This window comes from Macaca fascicularis, chromosome 12 (genome assembly GCF_037993035.2).
Source record: "Macaca fascicularis isolate 582-1 chromosome 12, T2T-MFA8v1.1".
NCBI lineage: Eukaryota > Metazoa > Chordata > Mammalia > Primates > Cercopithecidae > Macaca > Macaca fascicularis.
The window spans coordinates 114,700,547-114,717,615 of NC_088386.1; the positions used below are offsets into that span (position 1 = coordinate 114,700,547).

The 17,069-nt window shown below is 46.0% G+C and overlaps 1 protein-coding gene across 1 annotated transcript in view; it reads left to right on the plus strand.

The window, feature by feature from the left end:
- The first annotated feature begins 9,935 nt into the window (after positions 1 to 9,935).
- Positions 9,936 to 17,069, plus strand: part of CYP27A1 (cytochrome P450 family 27 subfamily A member 1) — a 37,547-nt gene continuing 30,413 nt past the window's right edge. Inside the window, exon 1 of the mRNA XM_005574315.4 lies at positions 9,936 to 10,654. Within this exon, the coding sequence (XP_005574372.3) occupies positions 10,394 to 10,654 (261 nt within the window). The 5' untranslated portion in view covers positions 9,936 to 10,393. The remainder of the gene's footprint in view (positions 10,655 to 17,069) is intronic.

The following is a 17,069-nucleotide window of genomic DNA, read 5'->3' on the forward strand; positions in this document are numbered from 1 at the left end:
GGTAACCCAACCTTTCTCTCTGGCTGCCCTTAACATTTTTTCCTTCTTTTCAACCTTGGCGAATCTGATGATTATGTTTCTATTCTTGAGGAGTATCTTTGTGGTGGGTTGCTATTCTTGAGGAGTATCTTTGTGGTGGGTTGCTATTCTTGAGGAGTATCTTTGTGGTGGGCTCTGTATTTCCTGAATTTGAATGTTGGCCTTTCAGGTTGGGGAAGTTCTCCTGGGTAATATCCTGAAGTGTGTTTTCCAACTTGGTTTCATTCTCCCCATGACTTTCAGGTACACCAATCAAACGTAGATTTGGTATTTTCACATAGTCCCATATTTCTTGGAGGCTTTGTTTGTTTCTTTTTCCTCTTTTTTCTCTAACCTTGTCTTCTTGCTTTATTTCATTAATTTGATCTTCAGTCACTGATACCCTTTCTTCCATTTGATCGAATCAGCTACTGAAGCTTGTGCATGCATCACAAAGTTCTCATGCCATGGTTTTCAGCTCCATCAGGTGATTTAACATCTTCTCTATACTGTTTATCCTAGTCAGTCATTCGTCTAATCTTTTTTCAAGGTTTTTAGCTTCCTTGCAGTGGGTTCGAACATCCCCCTTAGCTTGGAGAAGTTTGTTATTACTGACCTTCTGAAGCCTACTTCTGTCAACTTATCAAAGTCATTCTCTGTCCAGCTTTATTCCATTGCTGGCGAGGAGCTGCAATCCTTTGGAGGAGAAGAGGTGCTTTTCTGCTCTGGTTTCTCCCCATCTTTGTGGTTTTAACTACCTTTGGTCTTTGATGTTGGTGACCTACAGATGGGGTTTTGGTGTAGATGATCTTTTTGTTGATGCTGATGCTATTCCTTTCTGTTTGTTAGTTTTCCTTCTGACAGGTCCCTCAGCTACAGGTCTGTTGGAGTTTGCTGGAGTTCCACTCCAGACCCTGTTTGCCTGGGTATCACTAGTGGACGCTGCAGAAGAGCAAATATTGCTGCCTGATTCATCCTCTAGAAGCTTCATCCCAGAGGGGCAGCTGCCTATATGAGGTGTCTGTTGGCCCCTACTGGGAGATGTCTCCCAGTTAAATTACATGGGGGTCAGGGATCCACTTGAGGAGGCAGTCTGTCTGTTCTCAGAGTTTAAACGCTGTGCTGGGAGAATCACTGCTCTCTTCAGAGTTGTCAGACAGGGATATTTAAGTCTGCAGAAGTTGTCTGCTGTCTTTTGTTCCACTATGCCCTGCCCACAGAGGTGGAGTCTAGAGGCAGTAGGCCTTGTTGAGCTGTGGTAGGCTCTGCCCAGTTTGAGCTTCCTGGCCGCTTTGTTTACCTACTCAAGCCTCAGGAATGGCAGACGCCCCTCCCCCTGCCAGGCTGTTGCCTAACAGGTTGATCTTAGACTGCTGCGCTTGCAGTGAGCAAGGCTCCGTGGGCATGGGACCCATGGAGCCAGGCACGGGATAGTATCTCTTGGTCTTCCGTTTGCTAAGACCGTTAGAAAAGTGCAGTGTTTGGACGGCAGTGTCCTGTTTTTCCCAGGTACAGTCTGTTGTGGCTTCCCTTGGCTAGGACAGGGAAATTCCCCAACCCCTTGCGGTTCCTGAGTGAGGCAATGCCCCACCCTGCTTTGGCTCACCCTCTGTGGGCTGCACCCACTGTCCAACCAGTCTCAATGAGACGAACCAGGTACCTCAGTTGCAAATGCAGAAATCACCCATCTTCTGCGTTGATCACGCTGGGAGCTGCAGATCAAAGCTGTTCCTATTCGGCCATCTTCTTTCTTTTTTCTTTTTTTTGAGATGGTGTCTAGCCCTGTCACCCAGGCTGGAGTGCAATGGTGCGATCTTGGCTTACTGTAACCTCTGCCTCTCAGGTTCGAACGATTCTCCTGCCTTAGCCTGCTGAGTAGCTGGGATTACAGGCACCTACCACCATGCCCAGCTCATTTTTTGTATTTTTAGTAGAAATGGGGTTTCACCATGGTAGCCAGGCTAGTCTCAAACTCCTGACCTCATGATCCGCCTGCCTCGGTCTCCCAAAGTGCTGAGATTACAGGCGTGAGCCTCTGTGCCTGGCCCTCTGCTTTCTATTCTAAAACATCAGGATAATAATGCTAACTCTTAGAGGTAATGCTGGAATGAAATGAGTTAATGTTAGGAAAGTACTCAGAATATGCCTGGCATTTTGTAAGCCCTCAGATGTTAGTTCTGCCTCCTCCTCCTCTCTCTTTCTTCTTCAATTCCTCTTTTTCCCTCTTCTTCTAGGCTGATGTGTGTCCCTGAGATAGGGGCCTGTGTCCTGAACTTCTCCTCACCTAGTGACTTTGAGAATCTCAGAACAGAAAAGACCTATACCTCCTTCCTAGAAGGGAAGCCTCGAAAGTTCCCTCTTGCCCAGTATGAGGACATCTGAGATATCTAGGCAGGTAGGCCTGAGATTATCTCAAAGTTCTCCAGCAGATGCTTCCAGGAGCCTACAAAGGATGTGGAAGTAGGAGAGACAGAGAAAGAGAGGGAGGGAGGGAGGGAGGAACGGAGGGAGGGAGGGAGAGAGAGAGGGGGAGAGAGAGAGAGAGAGAATGAGAGAATGAGCTGCATCTGAAGCCCTATGGTTAGGAATAGAGGTACACTGTGACACCAGACAGAAACAAGGATGTTTCTGTTAATGGCAGCATCAGCCAATAGCAACTGTGGATCAGATTGTGACCCTTGCAATGATGGCACAATGTAATTATACACAACCACAAGGAAAGGAAAGGACCAGTGCAATGCTGCAATTCTGACACTAACTACCTAGAGTTAGTGCAGACTCCGCAGGTTAAGGTCACAGTCTCCAACAAAACTCCTCTCATTTCAGATGCCAGCTAAGTATTTGAGGGTCCCCAGACCACTTATATCTCTGACCAATGAGGTACAAATTCAGGGGTTTCTAAAACCATTCAGGTTTGACAATACTAAATGACTCATAGAACTCAGAAAAGCTTTATACTCTGCTTAGAATTATAGTTTTATTATAAAGGATACAAATCAGGACCAACCATATGAAGAGACCCGTAGGATAAGGTCTAGAAGAGTCCTGAATGTGGAGCTTCCTTGTCCTCTCCCTATGGAATCCAGGCACATCACCCTCCTTGTGCATCCCTGTATTCACCAACTGAGAAGTGCAGCTGAGCTTCAGCGTTCAGAGGTTTTATTGGAATTTCACTTTGTAGGCACAATTGATAGAATCACTGGCCACGTGTTCCAACCCAATCTTCAGCCTTCTCCCCTTCCCAGAGGTTGAGCTGGTATCACCTAGCTTGAAGTCCCAACCCTGTAATCATGTGATTGGTCTTTCTGGCACAACCAGCCCTTTTTTTTTTTTTTTTTTTTTTGAGACAGAATCTTGCTCTGTCTCTCAGGCTAGAGTACAGTGGAACAGTCTTGGCTCACTGTAACCTCCACCTCTTAGATTCAAGCAATTCTCCTGCCTCAGCCTCCTGAGTAGCTGGGATTACAGGTGTGTGCCACCACACGCAGCTAATTTTGTATTTTTAGTAGAGATGGGGTTTCATCATATTGGCCAGGCTGGTCTCCAACCCCTGACCTTGTGATCTGCCCAGCTTGGCCGCCCAAAATGCTGCGATTACAGGTGTGAGCCACTGTGCCCAGCTGACCAGCCCTCATTTTGAAACTATCTAGGAGCCCACCATGAGTAACAAAGACACTGCTACCAGTCAGGAAATTCCAAAGGTTTAGAAGCTCTATATTAGGAACCCAGGACAAAGCCCAGAAACATCTTTATTTTACAGCAGCAGGCATCCTTAAATTTACTTTCTGATGCAAAATGGAATTTCAAATAAGAATGTATCTGATTTAGAAGGACAGGACAGAACATGTCCTTGAGACCATTTCTGGGGACACTGGCATGGTAGCCCTGGTTGAGATAGTGAGTTGCCACCCCCATAGCTCAAGTCACCAGGGCTGGAAAGTACTATTTTACTCAAGACAGATGACATTATATAGGCTCAGGCAATGGATTCTACCTTGTTTTTTGTTTTTTGTTTTTTTGAGATGGAGTCTTGCTCTTGTAGCCCAGGCTGGGGTGCAATGGCATGATCTTGGCTGACTGCAACCTCCACCTCCTGGGTTCAGGCAATTTCTTCTGCCTCAGCCTCCCAAGTCGCTGGGATTACAGGTGTGTGCCACCATGCCCAGCTAATTTTTGTATTTTTGATAGAGATGGGGTTTCACCCAGTTGGTCAGGCTGGTCTCAAATTCTTGACCTCAGGTGATCCACCCACCTCAGCCTCCCAAAGTGCTGGGATTACAGGCATGAGCCACTGTACCCAGCCGGGTTCTACCTTCTTATGCACCATCAGTCAGCCTCTGGTTATCAGGGTATGAGTGAGCTCCTCTCAACTTTCCATTTCTGCAATAGAATTGTTCACACTGTCTCCTCCTTCCCCTCTCCCCTCAAATCTAACAGAAAGAACGTTAAACTCAGTTCAAAATCTGGCTCTGCCACTTACTGATCTTTACCTCTCTGAACTTCATGTTTCCTATGGCAGGAGAAGAATAACAGCCTCTAACTCTTTAGGGATTCTGTAGTGTTCAAATGAAGTAATATAAGGAGCAAGTCTTTTTATAAAGGGGCAGTATTTCTAACAAGATTGCCCTGGCTCAGAAACAGGCAGAGAAAAGTGGAACATAGTAAAGCACGAGATGGAAACTGGCATACACAGGTTTTGTTTGAGCTAATTTAAACATTTTTTTAAAAAAATTGTCAGATTTTTTATCATAAAAATTCAGATTTTTGACTTCTCTGCAAAAATCCAAAACTCTAGCAATACCAGGCCTGTATTTGCATGGGGGCAACAACTGGTGGAGCTGGGTGGTAGCTGCCCTGGGGCTTTCCCACCAGTCCCCTATTCTGGTCTCTGGCTTGGTTTGCTGCATATAAAGCTATCTGGGTTTTTGACCTCTAGGATGGAGTGAAGGGAAATAGATCCAAATACCTATTAGAATTGAGGAAAAGACCAGGTGTGGTGGCTCACGCCTTTAACACCAGCACTTTGAGAGGGCAAGGTGGGCGGAGCACTTGAGGCCAGGAGTTTGAGGCCGGCCTGGCCAACATGGTGAAACCTCGTCTCTACTAAAAATATAAAAATTTGGCCAGACACGGTGGGTCAGGCCCGTAATTCCAGCACTTTGAGAGGCCAAGGTGGGTAGATTATCTGTGGTCAGGAGTTTGAGAACAGCCTGGCCAACATGGTGAAACCCCATCTCTACTGAAAATGCAAAAGTTAGCCAGGTGTGGTGACGGGTGCCTGTAATCCCAGCTACTTGGGAGGCTGAGGCAGGAGAATAGTTTGAACCCAGTGTTATAAATACATTTTTGGTGCTGCCAAAGAAATAGCACTTGAACATAAATTTAATTTTCTCAGCAAGGCAGTTTTACTTCTATAGAAGGATGTGACTTGTGGATGGAACAATGGCAAGAGCACACCTGCACAAGGGAGGGAAAGGGGTTCTTATTCCTGATGCAGGTAGCCCCTACCGCTATGTAATTCCCCTGTTGGCTAGGGTTGGACTGCATAGTCTAAGCTAATTCCAATTGGCTATTTTAAAGAGAGCAGGGGTACAAGTCGGAGTGGCAGGGTGAGTAGTTTGGTGGGAATGGGTGACTCAAGTTGACTTAGATCAGAGTAGGTGACCAGGGGTGACTCAGGACAGAGCAGGTGATAGAGGCTAGGAAGAGGTTGTTTACTGGAACTAGGGACAAGGAGATGAAAATTTTAAAATGGAGAGCTGAACATAACTGATACATTGATTCTTTGGAGAGGATCTCAGAACTTATTGTACTTAACAATTTACAGGCTAAAACCTTTGAAGAGGAATTTATTATATCCTACACCAGGAAGCAGAAGTTGCAGTGACCTGAGATCATGCCACTGCACTCCTGCTGTCAGGGAAACATCTCAAGCACAAGGTCATGAAAGTCAAGGCCCCCAGCTGCTGCCCTTGTGCAACCTGGGAGAGGTGAAATTTAACGTGTTTGCTTCTCCTCATAGTGATTCCCCTTTGAAGATGTCCTAGGTTTTTGGTAAAGGAACATGCAGTGTCTGATGTGTGGGTCTTTTGAACCCTGAGCAGGTGGAGTGGCAGGAGATGGGGGCTCTCTTTCCCATTTCCTCCTGGTGTCCAGGGAAGATGCCCGGTCACCTTGGGAGGACTGAGACTCAGAGCTCCAGGTAAAACTGGTGGGCTAGGGGAGGTCCCCAAATACTGGTGAGACCTCAACCCTGGCCAGTGTCCAGGTTCTTGACACCACTGCAAGAAGAAATTCAAGGATGCGTCAGAAAATAGTGAAAATGTGGAGATTTATTGCAGTGAAAAGTACACATTAAAGAAAGGGGAGTGTGGGCCGGCTCAAGAGAGTTGTACCATGGGGTTTAGAGTTACCATCTTTATGGGTTTCTTTAACCAAGGGGTGGAATATTCACGAAGATTTCTGGAAAAAGGTAAAGATTTCTCGGAACTGTGGTGCCATCCTTTTTTTCTTTTTCGTGATGGAGTCTCTCTCTGTAGCCCAGGCTGGAGTGCAGTGGTGCCATCTCGGCTCACTGCAACCTCTGCCTCCTGGTCCTGGTTCAAGCAGTTCTGCCTCAGCCTCTCAAGTAGCTGGGATTATAGCACGTGCCACCATGCCCAGCTAATTTTTGTATTTTTAGTAGAGATGGGGTTTTACTGTGTTGGCTAGGCTGGGCTTGAACTCCTGACCTCATGATCCGCCCACCTCAGCCTCCCAAAGTGCTGGGACTACAGGTGTGAGCCACCATGCCCAGCCAGTACCACTCATTTTTATACCAAATATGGATGTTCCTAGAACTGTCACAGCGCTGGTGGGTGTGTGATTTAGCATGTTAACGAGTGTATAATGAGGTCTTAGGCGAAACCTAAGTCAAATCCAGTGCTTTGTTGGTTCCCATCAGTCTTAGCCAGCTTGGCCCACATCTTGGTTTTCAGGGTCTTATTGGCCCCTGCAGCTGTTTTAACAGTTTCCTTTTGCTAGTCGTGTGAAGCTGCTGCCTGGAATTGTTTATTTCCCTGCGCCCACCGTGTATTATTCCTGTCTCATTTGACTGCCCTCAGAGATTTTTCTTCTTTATTTGTAAGGGTTGATGAGGGAGGGGGTCAATGTTTTATATTTACTTTTTGTTGATTTGGGTTTGGCCATGTCTAGTTAGGGCATGGAAATTTCTGGCTGCCTGTTTTAAAGGTCCCAAGGGTGGGTTATTAGCAGAATCTGACTCCGAGGCAGGGATTGGTTGGAATTTTTCTGTGATCATTATTTTGACATGGAACTGCTATAATCCAGAAGACACAAACTTTATAAGGAGGTTAAACAAGCAAGGACCAAAGGTTAGTAGAAATTGGAGTTATTCAAGTTTCCAGGAAAGGTAGGAACTGTCATACTTGGTAGGTATTTTTTGATGGGGTCCCAGATGGTTTAAGCAGTGTGCTTATTGAAATTATGTAGCCAGGTAGCGTGTTGGTAAGTCTGTTGAGCTGGCAGTCTAATTAATCCTGAGTTGTTAATATAAGAACAACAGGTGTGGTTTATTACCGTGTAAACCCCTTTGTTTAGCTAGAAGATAAAGCCTCCTGTTTTTTGATCATTTGAGTGGCTTATGTTTTGGCCCTGTTAGGGCCTCATACAATGGCTTAGCAATTCTGCAAAATCCTGCTATACTCAGGACAGTTCTTAGTGGTTTTTTTTGTTTGTTTTTTGTTTTTGTTTTTGTTTATAGAGGTTTTACTTCTAAGTAAACTTTTGTTTGATGGACAAGGTCCAGTTTCCTGAGTTTAGGATATACTACAGGTATTTCACTTTTGGTTGAGAAATTTGGGTCTTGGGTGGTGGGAACTGAATTTTTTTTTTTTTTTTTTTTTTTTTTAAGGAAGTTTAGGACTTGAATGGCATTTTTATTTGAGTCCTCTTTAGAGGGGCTGTATACAAAGATGTTATTTACATACTGGAGTGTGGCTCTCCTTTTTAGCTCTGGCTTTCTTAACTTTTGTGTCAAGGCATTTTTGAACAAGCGAGGGCTATCCCTAAAGTCATGAGGCAGTATTGTCCTGGTGTACCACTGGGTAATAGTAGTTTCAGGATTAGTCTACTCAAAAGAAAATAAATTCTGAGAGTCGAGGTGCAAAGGGATACAAAAGAAAGCATTCTTATGATCTAACACTGTGAACTAATTGGTGTTTTCTGGTATTTGGTTAAGTGTAGTATAAGGATTTGGCACTATAGGATGTAAGGGAATTATGACCTTGTTAATGGCTCCTAAGTCTTGAACTAGACCATATATATATATATATATATATTTTTTTTTTCTTTTTTTTTTGAGATGGAGTTTCACTCTGTTGTCCAGGTTGGAGTGTGTGGCACAATCTCAACTCACTGCAATCTCTGCCTCCCGGGTTCAAGCGATTCTCCTGCCTCAGCCTCCCCAAGTAGCTGGGATCACAGGCATGTGCCACCACGTTTTTAAAGCATGGCCTCCTGTCCTTCCTGTCCAAAAACCAAATGAAAAATATGGTCTAAGGGGCCGGGCGCGGTGGCTCAAGCCTGTAATCCCAGCACTTTGGGAGGCCGAGACGGGTGGATCACGAGGTCAGGAGATCGAGACCATCCTGGCTAACACAGTGAAACCCCGTCTCTACTAAAAATACAAAAAAAACTTAGCCGGGCGAGGTGGCAGGCGCCTGTAGTCCCAGCTACTCGGGAGGCTGAGGCAGGAGAATGGCGTGAACCCGGGAGGCGGAGCTTGCAGTGAGCTGAGATCCGGCCACTGCACTCCAGCCTGGGTGACAGAGCGAGACTCCGTCTCAAAAAAAAAAAAAAAAAAAAAAAAAAGAAAAATATGGTCTAGGCTGGGTGCTGTGGCCCACACCTGTAATTCCAGCATTTTGGGAGGCCGAGGTAGGTAGATCACCTGAGGTCAGGAGTTTGAGACCAGCCTGGCACACATGGCAAAACCCCATCTCCACTAAAAATACAAAAATTAGCCGGACATGGTGGCGGGCATCTGTAATTCCAGCTACTGTGGAGGCTGAGACAGGAGAATTGCTTGAACTGGGAGGCAGAGGTTGAGGTGAGCGGAGATTCCACCACTGCACTCTAGCCTGGGTGACAGAGTGAGACTATGTCTGGGAAGTTGGGGGGAGAGAATTAACAAACTAGAGACACAAAGGAACAAAAATACGCAAGACAGGGTAAGAGGGAGGAAGGGTACAGGGAGATCTAACATACATATAGCAGTTTGAAGTCCCAGGAAAGGAGAAAAAAATGGGGAGAAGCAATGTTTGAACATAGAATATCAGAGAAACTCCCCAGACTGATCAAAGACATCCAGTCACAGATTCAAGAAACTAGGAGCCCTTGAATAAATAAATAGAAAGCCACACCTAGCAACTCAGCTGTCAGTCTAATTGAACTTAATAGGCCCTTTCTTCTCTGGCTGCCTGTAAATCACCAATTTTTCAAATGCTGTTAGAACCAGCTGTACCGTTCTGCTGGGTCCTTCATTCCTGGGTTGAATGTGATCTTTGACCCTGTATTTATTTTATACTTGCAAGAGTCATGTTTTTAAACTTTTTGAAAACTATACTTTGAATATACATGAAACATAGGATTCATAAGACAATACTTTTTTTTCTTCTTGCAATAAATTTTCCATACTATGTTACTCTTTTCATTTTATTAAAAATTATTCTGGCCATCTACGAAATCTGCTCTCAACCTGCAGTTTGAAACATCCTGCCTTGGCAGACACGGCGGGGAGGTTCGTGGGGGAAGAATTGGATTAAAAACAAAACAAAACACGAATATTTAGATTTCTTTGTTCAGCGGCCCCCCTCCAGGGATCAGATGACTGGCCCCCCTCGCTCCGCACTGACTCCGGGATCAATCCGGACGGCCATTGGGAGAAGCCGAGGGCAGCTTAGTCGCGGCCGGTTCCTGTTCCCTTCAGGACGCGAGGGTCGCCTTGGGTGGGGAACCCGCGGCCGGGCGAGGACCTGTCCCAGTGTAGGACTTCCCGGTTTCGAAAGAATCTCGCTGCACCCCCGCCCAGAGTTCAGACCAAGCGAAAAGTTATTTGAGAGGCCTCGGGGGCGCGGGGTGAGGAGTCGGTGGCGGAGGCCTTGGTCGGGGCGCGGTGGGTATCCCTGAGTCACCGCGTCCCTCTCCTGCAGACCCCACGACGCTGGGAGGAGCGAGGGAGTGAGCGGGAAGGGGTCTGGCTGGCCTTTGCTCGGCCCTCCCCAGCGCCCGGCCTTGAACCCGCCCTGAGCTGCTGCCTGGGCGGGTCCGGGGGTTCCGCACTCGACCCAAAGGTGCAGGCGGGCGAGCACAACCCATGGCTGTGCTGGGCTGCGCGAGGTTGAGGTGGGTGCTGCGAGGGGCCGGCCGTGGCCTCTGCCCCCACGGGGCCAGAGCCAAGGCCACGATCCCTACCGCCCTCCCCTCGGACAAGGCCACCGAGGCTCCCGGAGCCGGAGCCGGGCCTGGTATCCGGCGGCGGCAACGGAGCTTAAAGGAGATTCCACGTCTAGGGCAGCTGCGCTTCTTCTTTCAGCTGTTTGTTCAAGGCTATGCCCTGCAGCTGCACCAGTTACAGGTAACCCGCGGGGGCATCGCGTCCTGGGGATGGGGGTGGGCACCGGAACAGAGATGCTAGAGGTGAGGAGACTTTGGACAAAAAGTGAAGACTGCAGGAACTCAGCTGGGGACCCACTGAGGCTATGGTCATAAACTGGAAATCTGTAGGGAGAATGTGCAAAGTACAGACAGAGCCCTTTGAGCTGAGATAAACAGGACGATGAGGGGTGTAAATCAGGAAGGCACCAGCAAGGAGGGGATCTGGACGCTGGACTTAAAGTGAGCAGAGGCTGAGGAGGGAACTGTCTTGGGAAGACAGTGGCAAAGGCAAGTGTGTAAGCTGACAGATAGGGAATCACTAATTCTGTCATGATACTGGCTACCACACACTTCTTCCAAAGGAAATAACTTCAGGAGGATTTTAGAAGCCTCTTGGTTATTTGCAAGGTAAATTTCCTCTTAGGGGAAAACACAATGCTGCTTCTCAGATCGTGGAAGCAAACTCACAGACCGAAAGGAAAAGGTACTTTTTGTTATTAAGAAATCAGTCTGAGGCCGGGTGCAGTGGCTCACACCTGTAATCCCAGCACCTTGAGAGGCTGAGGTGGGCAGATCACCTGAAGTCAGGAGTTTGAGACCAGCCTGGCCAACATGGTGAAACCCCGTCTCTACTAAAAATACAAACATTAGCTGGGCATGGTGGCACATGCTGGTAATCCCAGCTACTAGGGAGGCAGAGGCAGGAGAATCGCTTGAACCTGGGAGGCGAAGGTTGCAGTGAGCCAAGATCGTGCCACTGCACTCCAGCCTGGGCAACAAAGCAAGACTGTCTCACAAAATAAATAAATTAATTAATTAAATTAAAAAGAAATCAGTTTGTGTTCAGGTCAGTGGTGTTGGGGGAGAAAACCAATGTCTAATAAGAAAGTTTTATCCAGCAGAATACAGAAATGAGGCCGGGATGAACAGCTCACTGCTCACTGACAGAGACCGGAAAACCCAACACTGACCAGTGTTGGAGAGGATTTAGGAAATGAACCACAGGGGTTCATGTGGGATCTGTCTTCCTAATGACTAGCAAGAAATGTAAATGCACCTACCATGTTCCAGGCATGGTTCCAAGTGCTGGGATTCAGTGAGATGAGGCTTCTGCCCTCATGGGGCTTATATGCTCCTCTGAAGAAGATGGAGGACAAAGAGATAAAGTAATAAAAAGTTAACTTCACAGAGAGACCTCTGGGAGGAGAAGCTGTTCTAAGGTTGGGGAAGAGGGAGGGGGCTTCGATTCACAGGGTGCCTTCGCAAGAACACTTGGTTGTCAGGGACTGATAGGAGCAGGCTGGTCCTGGGCTGGGATAGTCAACCACCTGCTGGTCATGTGTCTGTGCTGGAAAGGAGTCAAAAATGAGGAGGAGCTGTGGGGACTGGGGACAGAACAGGCCTTTGAGGACAGCCTTGAAGATCAAGATAAGGGCCCTGGTTCCTCTGAGGGGCCATGGTGAGCTCTTGAGCAGGCATGGGGTGAAGATGGCCTGCATGGAACACTGTCCAGGCTGTGGTGTGTGTAGTAGGAGAGGTGCAGAGGGTCTAAGGTGATGAAGGCTCAGGCATGGCAGGATCCAGGATGGAAAGGCAGATCTGAGCCACACTCCAGAGAAAGCTGGACTGGAGGTTGAGGATGAGGGAGAAGATGACCCTGAGGGCAACAAAGGGCAAAACGGACTACAACCAGGGCTGCATCCTCTGCAGTGTCCTGGTGGCTGCTGTCTCTCCTGCAGTCTTCCCTATTGGGCTCATGTTTGTGAGACTTGGGGGTGTGAAAATAAGTAATTCAAAATCTAAGCTGTTGGAACTTTAAAATATTTTGAGCCTTAAGGGAATGTGATTATGTGATTATGGGACTCAAGTCACATAAGCAGGATGCTGTAACCTAAGCAGCTGTAACCTTTGTTTCTCTGATTATAGATTAACTTCCTTCTTTACCTCTGGTTTTGAAAACATTGTAAATGTCTACAGGGGCCAAGGAAGATGCCTTCCCTCTTCACTGTTGAACTTCATTGTAGATTCACTTCCTTTTATCTTTCTCACGCAAAGATTTCATGCCTATCACATTGCTTTAAGATGAAATGTTAACTATACTATTTTAAATTGGAAAGGAAATGAAAATGAGATGCATGGAAAAGAAAACAAATGATAACTAATTAAATTGTAACTCATAAACCAGCCTTGTATAGAAAGTGTTATAACCCTCTGAAACTTTGTTTCCTGCCTATATAAGCAAGGACTTAACTTTTAACTTTGGAGCACTGATCCCATTTTTCTGGAGTGTGTGTTTCCCAAATGGCTATTCTCAACTTTTCACTTGAATACAATGTTTAAAACTGGATTCTGATTCTTTTGATTATTTCAGTTTGACAGGGGGCAGGTCAGAAAATACTGAGAGATGGTTTTGAAATCACTTGTGGACCCAGATCCTTTAAGCCAGTTGTCCCCAATCTTTTTGGCACCAGTTTTGTGGAAGACAATATTTCCATGGACTGGGGTGGCGGGGCTGGTTTTGGGATGAGTCAAGTGCATTACATTTATTGTGTACTTTATTTCTATTATTGTTACATTGTAATATATAATGAAATAATTATACAACTCGCTATAATGTGGAATCAGTGGGAGCCCTGAGCCTGTTTTCCTGCAATCAGACCATCCCATCTGGGGGTGATGGGAGACAGTGACAGATCAGGCATTAGATTCTCATAAGGAGTGTGCAACCTAGATCCCTCACATACGTAGTTCACAATAGGGTTTGTGCTCCTATGAGAATCTAATGCCAGCACTGATCTGACAGGAGGCGGAGCTAAGGTGGTATTATGAATGATGGGGAGTGGCTGCAAATACAGATGAAGCTTTGCTCACTCACCTGATGCTTACCTCCTGCTGTGAGGCCTGTTTTCTAACAGGTCACAGACTAGTACTGTTCTGTGGCCCAGGGGTTGGGCACCCCTGCTTTAAGCCAAGAAAACAGACTCTTGTTAACTTCTTCTGCTTGATTTAACCTTTAGAAATGGGAGAGGCCCAGTAAATGCCTCAAGGGTGAGAACTAAGGATTTCTCAGGGGCAGACTTGCTTAGGATGATGTCTAGAGCAGTAACTACCAAAGAAATTCTAGATGGCTTTAGAAGGAGGAAGAGGAAAGCAGGGGAAAGTCAGGATGTATGGCTTTTTAAAGGAGAGTCCAGGGCTGGGATATAGCAGAGCCCCCTGGTTTCAGTCCTTGTATCCCAAACGTCTTGCGGCACACGAACCTGGGCCATCCCATGGGAAATACATTAGCCCTTCCCACTATATGTGGCTAGTGTGCATTAATAGAGAGAGGAGTGTTGTACATCTATAAAACTCAGGTAATAGCCCTTTAAAATTAGAGAATGTGTTTCAGTTACTCACTTTGCATCAGTTAGAATTTGTTAGATTGCCACTCAAACTGGCTTAAACTATAAAGCAGCTTTATTGGCTCATAGAACTGAAAACTCCAATAGTTGAGTATCCTTCAGGTGTGTTTGTTCTAGAGATTCAGGAAGTCATCAAAGCTACAGCTTCAGCTGGGTGTGATGGCACAGTCCTACAGTCCCCCAGCTACTTGGGAGACTGAGGCAGAAGGATCCCTTGAGTTCAGGAGTTTGAGACCAGACTGAGGAACATAGCAAGACCCTATCTCTAAATTTAAAAAATGACATCTCTGTTTTTCTGCAGTTCCCTGGGCTCAGCTGTCTTGCAGGAGTTGGTTGATTGGCTTGGCCTGGGTTAATTGCCTATCCATGAACCCATCAAAGTGGCCAGGGGGAGACAGATATACCCTAATTAGCTTACCTCTGTGGAGGTTCACCCTTAAGCTGGGATTGGGGTCCCTCCCATGCAAACAAGGTATCTGCCACACAAAGGGGAGGATGGGAATGGATGTAGGAACAGCCAACCACAATGTCCCTTGCGCCCTCAGTTGTCAAAAACTGCATTAGCACACACAAAAAAGTAATAAAAATAAGCTTTGAGAAGCACTGTAGCACTTAAGGGAGTGAGGTAGGAATTAGGACATGTAAAAGTCATACTACGTAAATGCCAGTGCCTTTCTCTTTCCTGATAAAAATTATGTTGAACGCTGGAAAAATGAAATGTAAACATATGTTACATTTATATCAAATTAATATCTTTCAAACATATTGATCCTGAGAATTATGAGATATCTATTATGTAGCTCTTATTATGGACTGCCTGGCTTTGTGACCCTTCCTGTGCCCCCCAGTGCCCAGGAGATTAATGATTTAATCTCCCCCAGGTCACCCAATGTCCTAAGCACATATATGTCATTTTATGTTATCATGTTTCTCTATCTTTCTTTTTATTTTTTCTTTTTTTGAGACAGCGTTTCACTCTGTCACCTAGGCTGGAGTGCAGTGGTGCGATCATGGCTCACTGCAGTCTTGACCTCCCCAGCTCCATCTGTCCCCCCACATCAGCCTTCCAAGTAGCTGGGACAACAGGCATGCACCACCATGCCTGGCTAATTTTTGTATTTTTGGTAGAGACAGGTGTCGCTATGCCCAGGCCGGTCTTGAACTCCTGAGCTCAAGCAATTCACCCACTTTGGCCTCCCAAAGTGCTGGAATTATAGGCATAAATTACTGTGTCTGGCCATCATGTATCACGTTTCTTATCATCACTTGTTTATATGGCTTAGAGATTGGGGCTGTGAAGCTGTGAGGCCTGGGCCTATGTCTTTCCTACCTTTCTCCCCCAAGTGCCAGGCACGGTCTTAGGCATAGGGGAGGTGCTATGAGTGGTACTGAGCAGTGGATACATCTGATGGAAGAAGTGTCACCCTTCTTCCCAGCTCCCTGATCTGGGTTGTTTGACATATTATAGAGTGAAGAAAAGGCAATGAGGGAGGTGGGCAGATTGAACAAGCCTGACCCTTCAGTTCTTGGTGTTTGAGGTTTCAGAAACTAAATGTCAACACATTCAGCATGGGCAGATGATTGGGGACTGGCCCACACTGGGCAAATCCAAAAAAGCAAATGTGGACTGGAGTGCCCGCATGATTATTTAATGAGGAGGTGCTTTGGTTTGAATGTGCTTCCTAAAGTTCATGTATTGGAAGCTTGATCTCCAATGCAACAGTGTTGAGAGGTGGGACCTTTAAGAGGTGATTGGAATGATTCTGAATGATTAGTTATCATGGGAGTGGTTACTGATAAAAGATTATTTTAACCCCTCCCTCTCTACCTCACACAATGCCCTCTTACCCCTCTGCTTTCTGCTATTGGATGATGTTGCAAGAAGGTCCTAACCAGATACAGTCCCCTCAACCTTGGACTTTCCAGCCTCCAGAACTGTAAGAAATAAATTGCTGTTCTTTATAAATTACCCAGCTTCAGATATTCTGTTATATCAATACAAAACGAATTAAGACAGGAAGTCAAGCCTCCCAGGAATCATAATACTCCATTGCACTAGAACCCTCTGTTGTAGTTATCTACTGCTGCATAACAAACTATCCCAAATCGTGGTGGCTTAAAACAACAAATATTTTGTTATAGTCATAATTCTGTGTGTCAGGAATGTGGGCAGGGCACAGTGGAAACGACTTATCTCTGCTTCATGATGGAGCAGGCCTTTAGCTCAAATGGGCAAAGATGGAGAGGATTGCTCAAGTGAGGCCATATGTCTGGGCCTTGAGTCTGGCTTTTAGCTGGCACGTCACCTCTTCTGGGGCCGGAATGGCCAAGATGACTTTTCTAGTTGCATGTTGGTTCCTGGCCTGGTTTGGCCAGAACAGCTGGTTATCTCTCTCTTCATATGACTGGCTTGAGCTTCCTTACAGCATGGTGGTCTTAGAACACTTGGACTTCTTGCATGCACTGGCTTCCCCCAGAGTGAATGTTCCAAGAGACAGAAAATAATAGTTGCAGTTTCCTAAGGCCTGGTCCTGAAAATCAGCACAGTCTCATTTCCACTGTATTCCACTCATCAAAGCAGTTACAGAGCCCACTGAGAGCCTAGAGACATGGACTTCACCTCTTAATGGGAGGCATGTGAAGGAATCTGTAGCTGTCTTTAATCCTCTACACCCTTTTCATCGGATTCAGTTACCTAGGGAGAGAAATTATTAACTACATTACTGAACCGCTTGGAAGGACCCAGAACGAAAGGAGTAGAATTGTATGGAAGAAAATTCCATCTGGGCCTTAGAGAAACCCTTTTGAATATACTTCTCTGGTGACTCTCCTTTAGGTTAATTATCTCTCTCCTTTGGACTATGAGTGATAAATGCTGCCAAATTCTTCCTATTTGGCTTCCTTCTTCTGGATTTTGTAAAAACCACTCCTATTCTGTTAACACATTCTTTCTTCAGTTTGACAAAAACCTTTGATTAGACAGATTTCTTC